This window comes from Stegodyphus dumicola, chromosome 4, assembly GCF_044657685.1.
Source record: "Stegodyphus dumicola isolate Sdum_Otavi_A_Nest chromosome 4, ASM4465768v1".
NCBI classification, from domain to species: Eukaryota; Metazoa; Arthropoda; class Arachnida; order Araneae; family Eresidae; genus Stegodyphus; species Stegodyphus dumicola.
In genome coordinates this window covers 106,925,328-106,938,845 of record NC_140771.1, presented here as the reverse complement: position 1 = coordinate 106,938,845, position 13,518 = coordinate 106,925,328, and the positions used below count along the sequence as shown (strand labels likewise).

General features: G+C 32.4%; 2 protein-coding genes across 3 annotated transcripts in view; one reads left to right on the top strand and one right to left on the bottom strand.

The window, feature by feature from the left end:
• LOC118201271 (solute carrier family 71 member 1) overlaps positions 1–10,611 on the bottom strand; it is an 80,221-nt gene extending 69,610 nt beyond the window's left edge. The window contains exon 1 of the mRNA XM_085815320.1: positions 10,416–10,611. Coding sequence (XP_085671446.1) covers positions 10,416–10,493 — 78 coding nt within the window. The 5' untranslated portion in view covers positions 10,494–10,611. The remainder of the gene's footprint in view (positions 1–10,415) is intronic.
• Positions 10,612–10,740: 129 nt separating this feature from the next.
• LOC118188153 (protein zyg-11 homolog B-like) overlaps positions 10,741–13,518 on the top strand; it is a 98,587-nt gene continuing 95,809 nt past the window's right edge. Inside the window, exon 1 of one of the 2 annotated variants that reach the window (XM_085815318.1) lies at positions 10,741–11,838. In XM_085815318.1, coding sequence (XP_085671444.1) covers positions 10,985–11,838 — 854 coding nt within the window. In that variant the 5' untranslated portion in view covers positions 10,741–10,984. The remainder of the gene's footprint in view (positions 11,839–13,518) is intronic. The other variant, XM_085815319.1, reaches the window with a different exon arrangement.

The following is a 13,518-nucleotide window of genomic DNA, read 5'->3' as shown; positions in this document are numbered from 1 at the left end:
CTCCTTTATCCAGTTTGCAAGGTCGTCCTCTCGATTTGGCCACCTTACAGTACCACTTCTTTTGGCTCGTTTCTGTTGTGGCATATTTTTAAGAAGTTCTTTTTCAGTTCTCCAACGTCGAATACATCTGTCGTCCACTTCAAACTCTCGAGCTGCTGCTCGATTTCGAATTTGTTCAGCACGTGAAATTACACTAAGCTTAAAACCAGCAGTATAGCTTCTGTGCCGTTTAGGGACATTTTCAAAAATCTTCCGCTCCCTTCTTACTTAAAAACTATCCAACAAGTACTTGTACTCACTGATGGGATCTGTATCTGGCAGAATGCCAATAAAAATCCATTCATGCTGAAGGGGAAATACGTCAGAGTTCGTTATTGCGAGGTAGGTGGAGTCGTGTCCGCCTTTGAAAAAAATTGCAGAAAAGGCAGGGGTGGGGAAAGGATGGGCCCTGGAAGATTCATCGAATGGCAGAGGAGAGACACTATTCGAACTGATGAGAATGTTGATTTGAAAGGGGGAAGAATGTTATTGTTCTGAGATCTCGTTTAGGGTGAATAAGGCATGTAGGTCCGTTCAAGGGAAAGAATGTAAACAAAATAACGTTCGCAAAAAGCAACTGAATGGTCTTTTGTGTGGGGACAGCACCAGTCTATGCACAATGACAAGGCCATCCAAACTATGTACAATGACCATCATAGGAAATATTTTATTTTAGTGCACCTAAACGCCGCACCCGCTGAAAATTTAAGTTTTAAACACGTAAGCGCCGCGGCGTTTCTTCCGGAAATTACGGTAATTGACTGGTCCGGTTTGGAGGAATGAAATGCGTATGGTTGAACATCGGATATTTTCGAATGGAGGAAATTTTTTACTCTTATTTTGTGAATTTATGTGGCGACACCAGTATACAGATTCTAGTTCAGATAGTTTGGATGCTGTTAAGGAATTTTGTATGACTGAAGACGCATAAATTCGTAAATAAGGTAAGTGGATATTTTCTTCGTGAAGTGCTAAGATTAATTTTCCTTTTTATGTTATTTCATTGCTTGATTTAAAATGTAGTTTATTCAGATTATATATTTTTTGTTGGCTGCTCCTTTGACTTTTTAAGTGAATATAGTTCGATGTGCACATGGACAAAGTCAAGGGAGTGCACAAAGCCTAGATTTGTTAGAAAATATGAGCTATTGTAACCCTTTTTCTGCATCATCTCTCCTCCTTGAAATATTTCTAACTTTTACTTATTCTTACTTTAAAGTTCTTATTTACTTAGTTCTTATTTTAAAGGGATATAGTAGTTATTTCTACTTTTTCACTCCCACTGTTTATATTAAGAATGGACTGTTCCAGCCTAATTAAGATGCAAAAACGAAACTTGATGTTACGTCATCTGGAAAGCTGAGTCGTGCCGATAGCTGATTGATTGCCATGAGATGATGTCATGTCTACTTCAGGTATAAGTAACTCGCGTCGCTCTGGTTTATTCCTTCTGGTTGCTGTTTTATTGCTCCGTGGTGTGCCGTTTCCAGCCGCAATTGAAAGACGATATTGCGATGCGTGCAGTCCGGTGATAAGTGCTGTGGTTCCAGTCCGAAAGATGACTTTTTCTGTATCCTGAAAAGCCACGACGGTGTAACTGCCGTGGGTAGCATTCTGTCTTCATGAAGGCGACATCTTCAACACAAGTGTTTATCTAGAATTAGCGGCGATGTTTTTCCAAGCTGTGATTTCTCGTGTGTAACTACAGTGAGCAGCTTTTTGCCGGTTTAAGTGCTCTCAAGGATTTAGTTTAATTTTTCAGGTGCCTTCTTGACCACAAAGCATGGACTTATTGATAGTGAAGCGAATTTTATAGTAACCGCGTAGTTTCTGTTTAGTGATATGTTTTTCGCGTATTGAATGCCAGTATTTAAAGATCAGGTAAAATATTTACTGTATCTTTAATAGTGTAATATTCTTTAAAGGAAAAACCCCTGGGGTTAATGGATGATCAATTAAGTGTAATTTTTTTTATAATGATTATGTTATACTCTTTAAGTTTCTGATATTGATTAAATTTATTCATTGTGTTTTTATTTTTATATATTGTTAATAAATTTGTTAAGTTTAAAACTTTTGTCTTCAATGTCTGCACAGTATATAACCTTAGGAAGTATAGTATATAACCTTTGCTACTACTGCTAAATGTTTTTTTACAACTTTAAACTTTGCTTTTGCATCAAGTTTGTGCAATTAATTCTCATATTTTTTTAAAAAGTGAAAATAGGTCTATTTGTACATGGATACCGAATTTATGCAATTCTTTGTATTGTTATTTTGGCTTTGTGTAGCGGCGAATTTTGGCCCAAAAATCGCCGCTACGCAAGCCAAAATAACAAGTCAAAGAATTGCACAAACTCAGCAAGTTTCGCTAAGGGGTACCCTAAATATACTTTTACCGAACTTTTAGTTCAAAATGTCTGCAAAAACGCGATTTTCGCACGTGCAAAAAGATAGCAAAAACGTAAAGTTTCTAACCAAAAATATTCGACAAGAATCCATGTACACAGTGATATGTTTTAACTTAAAAAAAATCACAGAATTGCACAATCTATGCAGTGAAGGAATCTACGAACTACGCACACCTAGCTTAAATAAATTAACATAACAGCAATAAATCTCAAAGAATACCATGTACACAGCTTTCTGTTTAAACTTAAAAAAATATCTATGAATTGCACAATCTAGGCATTGCGCACTAATCAACAGAATAAACTGAAATAAATTTCAAACAATTCAAAAAAACAACAATAACGACAGAAATTGGTTGATCTTTACATTATGGTAACTTGGCGTTTTTTGGGCGAAAATCTGGCGACCAACTCTCCTACAGCAACCCTCCATTTTTTTTTTCCCGCCGCCATTTTGTCTTCACGAAGTAAAGACATGTTTCTTTTCTTTTTATCTACTGAACACTTCTTCCAAAATCTACTAGCCGAATCACACTTATGCTAGAAATTTTATCTAACAAAACTGCTTAATCATGACAAATATGGGAAAAAGTGCACAATACCTTACTCCTTACGCGTTTTTCAAAATAACACATACACATAAACCATGTACACGTCGACTTATTTTTACTTAAAAAAACATCCCAGAATTACACAAAAATGGCATTGCACACACTCTTCACTATATCCATGTACACTGTTTTCTTCTCATAAATTAGAAAAATTTCACGAAAATACATGACAATTTTCTGAATCTTTAAACCCGGTAAAAAGAACATATATGAAATTACCTGATCGCGAAAACGTATATACCCTTTCCAAATATGAAATTTCCCCGTATAAAATAAATAAAATATCCAAAAACTTTTACCTCTACATTATCTATTATATTACAAACGTCGCTAACTAATTCATACCGCAAACATTACAAATGGTTACAAATACTTAGTGTCAAATATTTAAATTATTTCCATGCACGTTTAAGCAAATTACTTTACTTCCACCTTACATTTAGAACAATGCATAAAAATAATATCCTCAAATAATTAAAAATACTAACTTACCTATTCTTCTTCAGAATCTTGATTACGTGTCCGATAAACTTTTCTTATTTCTGTTTCAGGATCTTTAAAATCATACTTATAGTTCACACCAAGGTACCAGGTAAAATAAATAACTTAATAAAACATCTTTACTTCTATCTCGCACAACCTTAAAGAAACACTTATTACTATTCCTTTCAATCCCACTAAATACCCATTTCGAATTCACTTTAGTCAGGGTCATAGGATCCAAAAATTAACGAACACTGTTTCACACAACACAGAATAAAGCCAAATACAAAATTTCCAGATTTTTTCCCGATTAAAGAACCGTAATTTGTCCATTAATATCACATGACATATCCCACGATCTCTCATTTCCCTCACACAAAATAATGCGTAATCGGAACTGAGTACTGCTCACATTATTACCAAAGTCCCAGGAAGTAACCTTTATTGCCTCCAAAATGTCGCCAAACTACCAGTTACCATATTCTAAAGATCAGCCCAGAAATTCATACTAAAAAAACAATGAGCATAACATTCTACTAAATAAGAACAAGAATAAAACAAAATGCATTTACCATAAATAAATACTTTTTCGAACAGCAGAAATACCAATTTCAAACATCATCAAAACAATTTCACCATAAATTTGTTAAAAGCATCTTCTCCCATTTTAGAACAATGATGGAAAAATATATAAACCACCGAATAAAACTCCAAATCGCATTTCCGATTATAAGTCGGCAACGTCGTTTTAACACGTCGCCACGTAATATCTATCGTATTTATATGACAGCCAGACTCACTATCCACAAAATTGATACTATGCTTCACAAATAAATGTTCAAAACCCCATTCTAAATACTTGTAGAATTTCCAGCCACCTGAAAAAATAGTTGCACGAGGCAGGCTACTAAAATTTTGCCAACACATCATAAATCACTTAATTACCACACGAACCAACTAGCAAATCCAAGTTTCCAGGTAAAAAGGGTTGCCAAAGAAACCAACATCGACCCCAAAACCATCGCAGAATAGAACACGGAATCGGGCCAAAAACCAGCACACAACACATATCGTCGCATTTGACGACCTTAGGGCGATTCATAAAAGTTAAAAATGAAAACATTCTCCGTACTACCGGATTGTCGATTGCATTTCTTTTCGAATTTCCAAATCCTTAAATCTCACTGCATAATTTACCGAGAGTTGTCATTTAAATCTTCATTTACACACCAGTCAATCAATGTTTTCTTTCCCACTCGTTCGAAAGCGTCCAGAAACCAGTAGTTATATCACCAGCAGACATTGTACAGCATAAAGCACAAAATAAGCAACATACTTCCTAACTAACTACTATCCAACACATAAATAAAAGCCCTTACAAACATTTTCCCCCATCAGTCAAATTCATCGCAATCAAGGAACCATTAAATGTCATAAGAGTGCTTCCATAACATTCAACTACGCAGGTTACTATAAATGAAACAACTTGGTGATAATCCAAGGCTAACTGGTCATAGTCATATTATACAGTGCCCCCAAAAGTATTCGGACACTTTAAGAATTTGTAGAAAAAGCGCTGTAGCCCGGAATTAAATTTGAAAATAAGCCCAATATTTTTTCATATCATCTCCATGCAATTTTGAATACTACCAAACTGACGTATTTTCTTTTTCGAAAGTTGAAAATGTAAGGAATCATAGATAAAACACTCTACAAAAGTTATTGTACACCAAAACACTTTTGTAAAATTTCATAAACAAAATTATAGTCTGACACTTTCTTTTTCATTTTGATGGTGCTTAAAAATTTGTTGCTTTGCTTACTTTGTTAAAAGTTAATTAACATTTAAAAGTCATAATTGTAAGGAAACAACAAAAAGCACTCATAAATTCATCATTTTTTATCATAATGGAGAAAAAATACACCTGGGATATCACTAAATTAGTAAATTTATCTCATTCTACAGTGCAGTATGTGATAAAGCGCTTTAAAGAAGCAGATCGGATCGAAAATGAAGTAAGAAGTCATCTGGAAAAGTTAATTCAATGTGATTAGAGATTTAAAGTTACAAAATTAGTGAAAAATCGATGTTTGAGTGGTGTAAAGATTTCTGCAGAATTTACTGAATTCTGTACATCAATTCACCAAAAACTGTTCAGCAAGAACTCAGATCTGCTGGATTGCATGGGCACTCTGCTTGAAGAAAATTTTTCGTAAGAACAAAAAATAGAAAGCTTATTCTTTCCTTCCCCAAATCAATGGTAAATAAGCCTGAAGCATACTGGAACCATGTCTTTTTGCAGATAAAAGAAAATTTAATATTTTTTGGTTCTGACAGGTAGATTAATTTTATGGAGGGGGAAAAAAATGAGGAACTTAATCCCCAGACCTTGGTAGGTATAGTAAAGCATGATGGTGGAAGTGTTCTTGTGAGGAGGGTGCATGTCAGCATCAGGATTAGGTAATTTAGCACTTACTGATGGCATAATGAACCATGCTTTTTATTTAAATATTTTAAAAGATAATTTAAAATTATTCCCCCAAAATTTGGATATTGAAAAAAAATTTTTTTTAAATCAGGATAACAATAGCACGGCCCATAACGTTTGCGTTCGGTGTATCTATGATTGTTCACAAGTTGTAAAAATACCACCTCACTCATAAGTTTAAAACTCAATAGAGCACACTGGAGAGAATTACAGGTTAGAGTGCAAAGGCACAACATAAAAATGTAAACTGAACTAAAAACAGGAATGATGGAAGAATGCAGGAACATTGATGCAGATACTACCAATAAAAAATTAAAAAAAAAAAAAAAACTGATGAGTCCCATGCTCACATATTTGAAAGTAGTCATAAGTGCTGCAGGATATCCTACAGTATAACTAAGATAACTATTAAGATATTTACTAATATGTACATATTTCTTTAAATTGTCTGAAGACTTTTGTGATGTAGCTTTTCTGCTACTTTTTTATTACTGATTTTGGTAAAAGTATAGTTTAGGGTACCCCTTGGCGAAATTTGGCCGCACATGGATACTGATTTTGTGCAATTCTTTGACTAGTTATTTTGGCTTTGCGTCAAAAATCACCACTATACAAAGCCAAAATAACAAGACAAATAATTGCACAAACTCGGTATTCATGTACACATCGACTTATTTTTAATTAAAAAAAATCCCCGAATTGCACAAAAATTGCACACTCATTTGACTTTATCCATGTACACGTTGACCTATTTTCACTTAAAAAAAATCCCAGAATTTCACAAATTTGCATTGTGCACTCCCTTTACTTTGTCCATGTACACATTGATATATTTTCATTTAAAAAGTCTAAGGAGCACCAAATTCTACAATATAGGCATAAAAAAATACATAGGCTGATCTTTGGAATATGGTAACAGGTAGTTTGGCGACATTTTGGAGGCGATAAAGGTTACTACCTAGGACTTTGGTAATAATGTGAGAAGTACTCAGTTCCGATTACGCATTATTTTGTGTGAGGGAAATGAGAGATCATGAGATATGTCATGTCACATTACTGGACGAATTACAGTTCTTTAATCGGAAAAGGGGGTAAATTTGGAAAAATATGTGTAGTACTATATTATTTTGTATTAAGCTTCATTGTGTGTTGCGTGAAATAGTGTTGATTAATTTTCGGATTGCATGGCGCTATGTAAAGTGAATTCTAAAATTTTAATGCGTTTATCTGATAATAATAACAAGTTGAGATTGTGTGAAAGGAAGGATATTACAGATAAGTTTGAATGGCGGTGGAAGAAATCTGGTAAAGAAAAGAGTTCCAGAAAGTTTCAAATGTTCCAAAAGAGTTCCAGAGTTCTACAGAAAGTGTTCCAATCGGCTGCAGTTGGAACTCTTTCTGTAGGGAAGCGTGCGTGCCACGTAATGAAGATTCTGAAGAAGATTAGGTAAGTTAGTATTTTTAATCATTTGAGGATATTATTTTTATGCATTGTTCTAAATGTAAGGAGTAAATAAATTAATATGGTATTATTGGAAAATTGTTATTAGCAATGATTTAGTTTAAAGTAATTAGGATTTTAATCTAATTTTTATTAATTTAATGTATGTGCTTATTTATATTTTAAGTAGTGTTTTTAAATTTAATTATATTTTAATTTAATGATCATGATTTTGTGAGTTATATGTTTGTAGTATTTTGGAATACGTTTGAGTAGTATACACTGAGTATTTTCATGCATTTTCGTGAAATTTTTCTAATTTATGACAAAAAAGCAGTGTACATGGATATAGTGAAAAGTTCGCGCAATGCCATTTTTGTGCAATTCTGGGATTTTTTTTAAGTAAAAATAAGTCGACGTGTACATGGTTTAGTGATATTTTAATTAAATGATAGTTACTTTGTGAATTTTATGTTTGTAGGAATTTGGTATACGTTTCAGTTGAAGTAAACGTGCATGAAAATAATTTAAATATTTGACACTAAGTATTTGTAACCATTTTTAATGTTTGCGGTAGAAATTCGTTGCTGACGTTTATAATATAATAGATAATTTAGAGGTAAAAGTTTTTGGATATTTTATTTATTTTATACGTGGAAATGTTCATCCTTGGAAAGGGTATATATTTTTTCATGATCAGGAAATTTCATACATGTGCTTTTTACCAAGTTTAAAGATTCAGAAAATTTTCTTGCATTTTCGTGCAAATTTTTTTAATTTATGAGAAAATAGCAGTGTAGATGGATAAAGTTAAGAGAGTGTGCAATGCCATTTTTGTGCAATTCTGGGATGTTTTTTTAAGTAAAAATAAGTCGATGTGTAAATGGTTTATGTGTATGTGCTATTCTGAAAAACGCGCAAGGAGTTTGCGATTGTGCACTTTTCCCAATTTTGCAGTTAATATTTGTCATGATTAAGCAGTTTTGTTACATAAAATTTCTAGCATAAGTGTAATTCGGCTAGTAGATTGTTGGAAAAAGTGTTGAGTAAATAAAAAGAAAAGAAACATGTCTTTACTTCGTGAAGACAAAATGGCAAGGAAAAAAAAAATAGAGGGTTGCTGTAGCAGAGTTGGTCGCCAAATTTTCGCCAAAAAATCGCCAAGTTACCATAATCCAAAGATCAACCTTAAGCACTATCAAAAGCAAATATTCACTTACCATGAATTTCGAGTTCGCTTCGTACACCCAGAGCCACGTAAAAATCAAAATATCAATCATACTCAAAATGACTTTTTTCAAACCAGGTACTCTTTCTGATCGAAAGCTTCACCTGGTGACCATCTGAACCTTTCTTCCTACAAACCCATTCAAATCCATCTAAATGGTTTTTACATTCGACTAAATGCATATCCTTCCTACATACAGGACACTTATAATGGCTACTAAGTAAACCTTCATTTACACACCAGTCAATTAAAGCTCTTTTCCCCATTCGCTCCAAATTGTACAGAAACTTCAAATTAATCTTACTACATTCGGTCATTCTACCATCTAAAGAATCAAACCAACACACACGACAAAAACGCTTACAAAACATCCCATGATTCAAAATTTCCCAGAATCATGTACCCGATTACGTCACAATAGGGTTTCCATAATATTCAACTACTCAGGCTACCATAAATGAAACGAAAACTTGGCAATAAATCAAACAACTTTGCCATAATACAAGGGTTACCTTAAAGTCTACTCTACACCTGATTTTTCAAAAAAAAAAAAAAAAAAAAACTTTTACTATATTCATAAAATGACTACTATACTTTTGCTAAGAATAAGTTCTAGATATTATTAAAATATTCTCATTCTCAAATATTATTTTTTTTTTAATGAAAAAAGCAATATTTCACTGAAGCTCGCAAGTATGAACACTTTGGAGAGGCACAGTATGTTCCATGGACCAATTAATGTCCAAGACAAATACATTAAAAAATTTATTTTCTTGAGCAAAAATACAACCATAAGCCATGACTGCATTTTAACAGTTACATTTAATGATACGCAAGAAGCTGAAGAAGAAATTTCGAATGGAAAAGTAAATAGAAAACAATCACTAAAAATAATGCTTTAAATACATAGCAGATTGAAGAAAATTATTTTTAACTGAAGAATTAAAAGAATGGATAAAATACCTTGGATGTACCTAAAGAGGCAGAGAAATAGAATAAGATAAACTAAAGGAAATCATTAAAAGTCTTAAAAACTGATGACCTTAAACATTTCCTTGAACATGATTAAGCTTTACTTAAAAGAAAACAGCAGAATTAATGATGGAAAAGAACAAAATGATTTTGACAGAAGGAATTTATATGAAGAATTTAGCTCTTAACTGCTTATTATCTAATTTTTAATGAAAGAAACAAGATTTTTGATTTTCTTTTCAAAGCTGTCATATTTACTGTACCTTTGTACTTTTGATAAAGCAAATGATTCTTAACCTCTTTGTTCATTCTAAACTAAAATACGTTCAAAGTAAAGCTTTAAAATTTCGACACCAGAAAATCAGATCCAATTTTTAAAAATATGAACCTAAATGCACTTTTTTTTTTTTTTTTTTGCTAACACAAAAGACAATATGCAGCTCCAAACAGAAGAAGCAACATTACCTTACCACAAATTTGCAAGTTTCCTACCTTAAGTAAGTGAAATATACATTCTGCTTGATTTTTTTAATTAAAAAATTTAATTAAATTAATTTGTGCAACCATACCATTCATACATCGATATTTTACATACGGCAGTAGAACAAATATTAGCAGTGGCTTATAAATCTCACATGACTTCAGAATATCGTCTTTAACACTTTTTTTAAAACACATACGTAGATCACTAATTTTCAAGTAAAACATGTTTATGATAGATAAATAACTAAAACAACTTACAATAAAACCATCCTTCATGATGGTTTTTCTACTTCTTAAAATAATTCCAGCAACTTTCTTAGATACTTTCGGGGGCATTATAACATTTTATCTAATTTTGAAACTTGAAATTGGATTTAAAACTTGGATTAAATTCATGATTATTTACACATCAACAATAAGCAGGGAGATATTCTTCAAGTAACACTTGCAAACAAGATTAGAGTTGAGTTGAAAGTGTATTCATCTGATCAAATACTAATTCCGGAGGAAGTAAAGTAGGTGAGAGATTCCTGGTCATGACGGGAATTCTTTGATGGAACGGAATGGCAACAGCTTCAAAGTTTACAAATGTTTGTGAAACTGAAATTACTGTTTGTATTTACATGATGTTGACTTATGTACTGTGTTATAATCTAATAATTTGAAAAGTGTTTTTCATGTCTTTTTGCTAATTAAATTTGTATTGAACTATCAGATAGTAAGAGATTCATTGGTTAGAAAAGTTATGCGAATTACATGTATATCTTTTATGAAGTATTATTATAAACATTTAATTTCAGTTTCTGTTAACTAGTTTGTATGTAATTATGTGGGATTCTCCAGAAGCTTTGCAAGATATATGTGTAGAGTATATTTCTAGAAATATTAATCTTGTGTTCAATGCAGTTCTTGATGTAAATGGAAATACTTTGAAGTACCTTTTTAAAAATTCCCTTCTACGTTTTCCGTGCAGTGTATCTGAACAATTATTTTCTGCTCTGAATGATATTGGTTTAACTGATCAGCTCTTGACGATCTTTGATCCTTCTGTTACGAGGCTGAATCGAGTGTACATTGGAGAAGATTCAAAAATTTCTGTGAAAGGATTACGGGTTTTGCGTTTCCATAAAATATCTGAACTCTCTGCAGTAGGTTTAAACAACATTGCGATAAGTGAGCTTGTTGGATGTTTAAGTGATTGGACTCTTGAAAATCTTTTTCTTTTAAATGTATCAAATAGCACATTTCTTAGCAGTGAAAAAGTTCGCATTTTCATTGCTCTTTCAAAACTAAAAAATCTTATTTGTTTAGATGTAAGCTTTACAGAGTTTAACAGCCAAGGTTTAGAAATTGTTGCTGAAGATTTGCGGTGTTTAGAAAATCTTAATATTTCCGGAACTAAAGTAATAGATATATCGCCATTAAAAAAATGCAAAGATCGCTTAAAATTTTTAAGTATGTACAATTTAAAAATATCTCATACAAGCACTTTCATGCCTGTGTTGCAGAAGCTTCATAAATTACAGCATCTGGATATTTCGGATGACAAGGATGAGCCGTATGAACTTGCCAGTGTTAACATGTCGGCTTTCTCTGAATTTCTAAAAGATCCAACATGCCTCCCTTCATTGATTTCGTTAGATATAACTGGAAAGAATGGTGTGGATGCTGATACATTAAAGTAAGTGATGTGTTTGCTTATCTTGTATTATCCAGTCCTTCAAGAATATGAAGAAATACATTAACTTGCTGTTTCCCCCTTTTTTTACAAATTTTATCTTAAGATTGAGAGGAAAAATGAAGTGAATACTTTAATTTTCAGTAGTGCAGCAAGAACATAATAAAAGTAATTATGGGTAAGCTAATGATAACTGTCAAAATATTATTTATTTAACAGAAATAATATTCCAATAAAAATGCACAGTAATAATATTGCAATATCTTTTATCTCCACTTCTAGTTCCTTCGATACTGGATCTTGTCCACTGCTACTCCCCAGGCTTCATTACTGTCTGTAGTTTGCAAATCATCACCTTCAGTCTGGCTTTTTACTTGTAATGATTTTCAGAGCCATAAACAGTATATAATATTTCTATTTCCTTGAAGCTATTCACTGTCTTTGTGAGAACTTATGCACTCAAAATCTATCAGCAAACCAGTTAGTGAGAAAACAGGAACACTATATGGATGAACTGGTTTTAAACTTCAGGGAACCTTCCTTTCTGAGCACCTTGAAGATGTTGAAAGTTACAGAAATTCTTAAAAAATTTTCAAAACCTTAGATGCTTTCAAATGCTTAGAAGAAAATTTTGACAAGGAGGGATATGCGAGCAAATACGGTATATGCGTTGTAGAACTGGGAGTTCTTAAACTTTTTGATGTTGGCCCCTGTAATTACTTTAGAAAATTTTGCTGTTATATATTTGGAAATGTTAATGACATTGACTGGTGATCAGATTTTGGTGCCATACTGGCCAAATTTTTTTAATGGGGTTAGGATAACAATTGCATTTGGTTTCTACCATGATAGAAATTGCTTTTTAAAGTATAGAAAGAAAAAGTACAAGGATTTGAAGAAAAAAAACTAAGGTACTATTCTGTTTTGAGGACCGTAAAAAATTGCAGTGAAAATGTATGTGCAAAAGCGCCAAATCTAGCAAACGCGCCCATTTAACAGCACGCCAAATCTAGTGTATGTGCTGATTTCAAATTCTGTGTGTTTAGATAGTTCTCTATTTCTTAAGAAGCCATTGAAATATTAGTTTAATTTTTAAATCCATTTTTGATGTCATATGGATTTAGTAATTTGGGAATTGCCCATGATGAAAAGTTTGCTATAGAATGTTTTCAAAGAAAAGGCATCATTCATTATAGAAAATTATATTTGAACAACCAACGAGATGAAATTATGCTTTAGCAATAACTCGGTAGTGAAAAAGCGATGCAGGAAACCATTCAGTTATGTTTAGCCTTTTTTTATATAAATTATAATAATCTGAAATAGTTATTTACTCTTATGCTTCCATTCAGTTATGTTTAGCCTTTTTTATGTAAGCTATAATAATAAAAAAGTATGATATGAAATTAATCTTTCATCTAAATTAAAACAATAATCTTTAGATAGTTATTTACTATTATACTTCCTTTCTTGCGTTAGGGTTGCTGCAATTATTTTTGGCAGCACTGGCATCAACAATAGTTTGGCGATTTTGTACGGTTCTCAAAATGGAATAGTACCAAAACTAATAATAAATATACATAAATTGTAATGATTCCTTTCTTTGTTTTATTACATTAATATCTTGGTACAGTGGAAGTCCAGAAATCTGCAAAGCTTGGGACTAGAGGTTGTGCAGATATT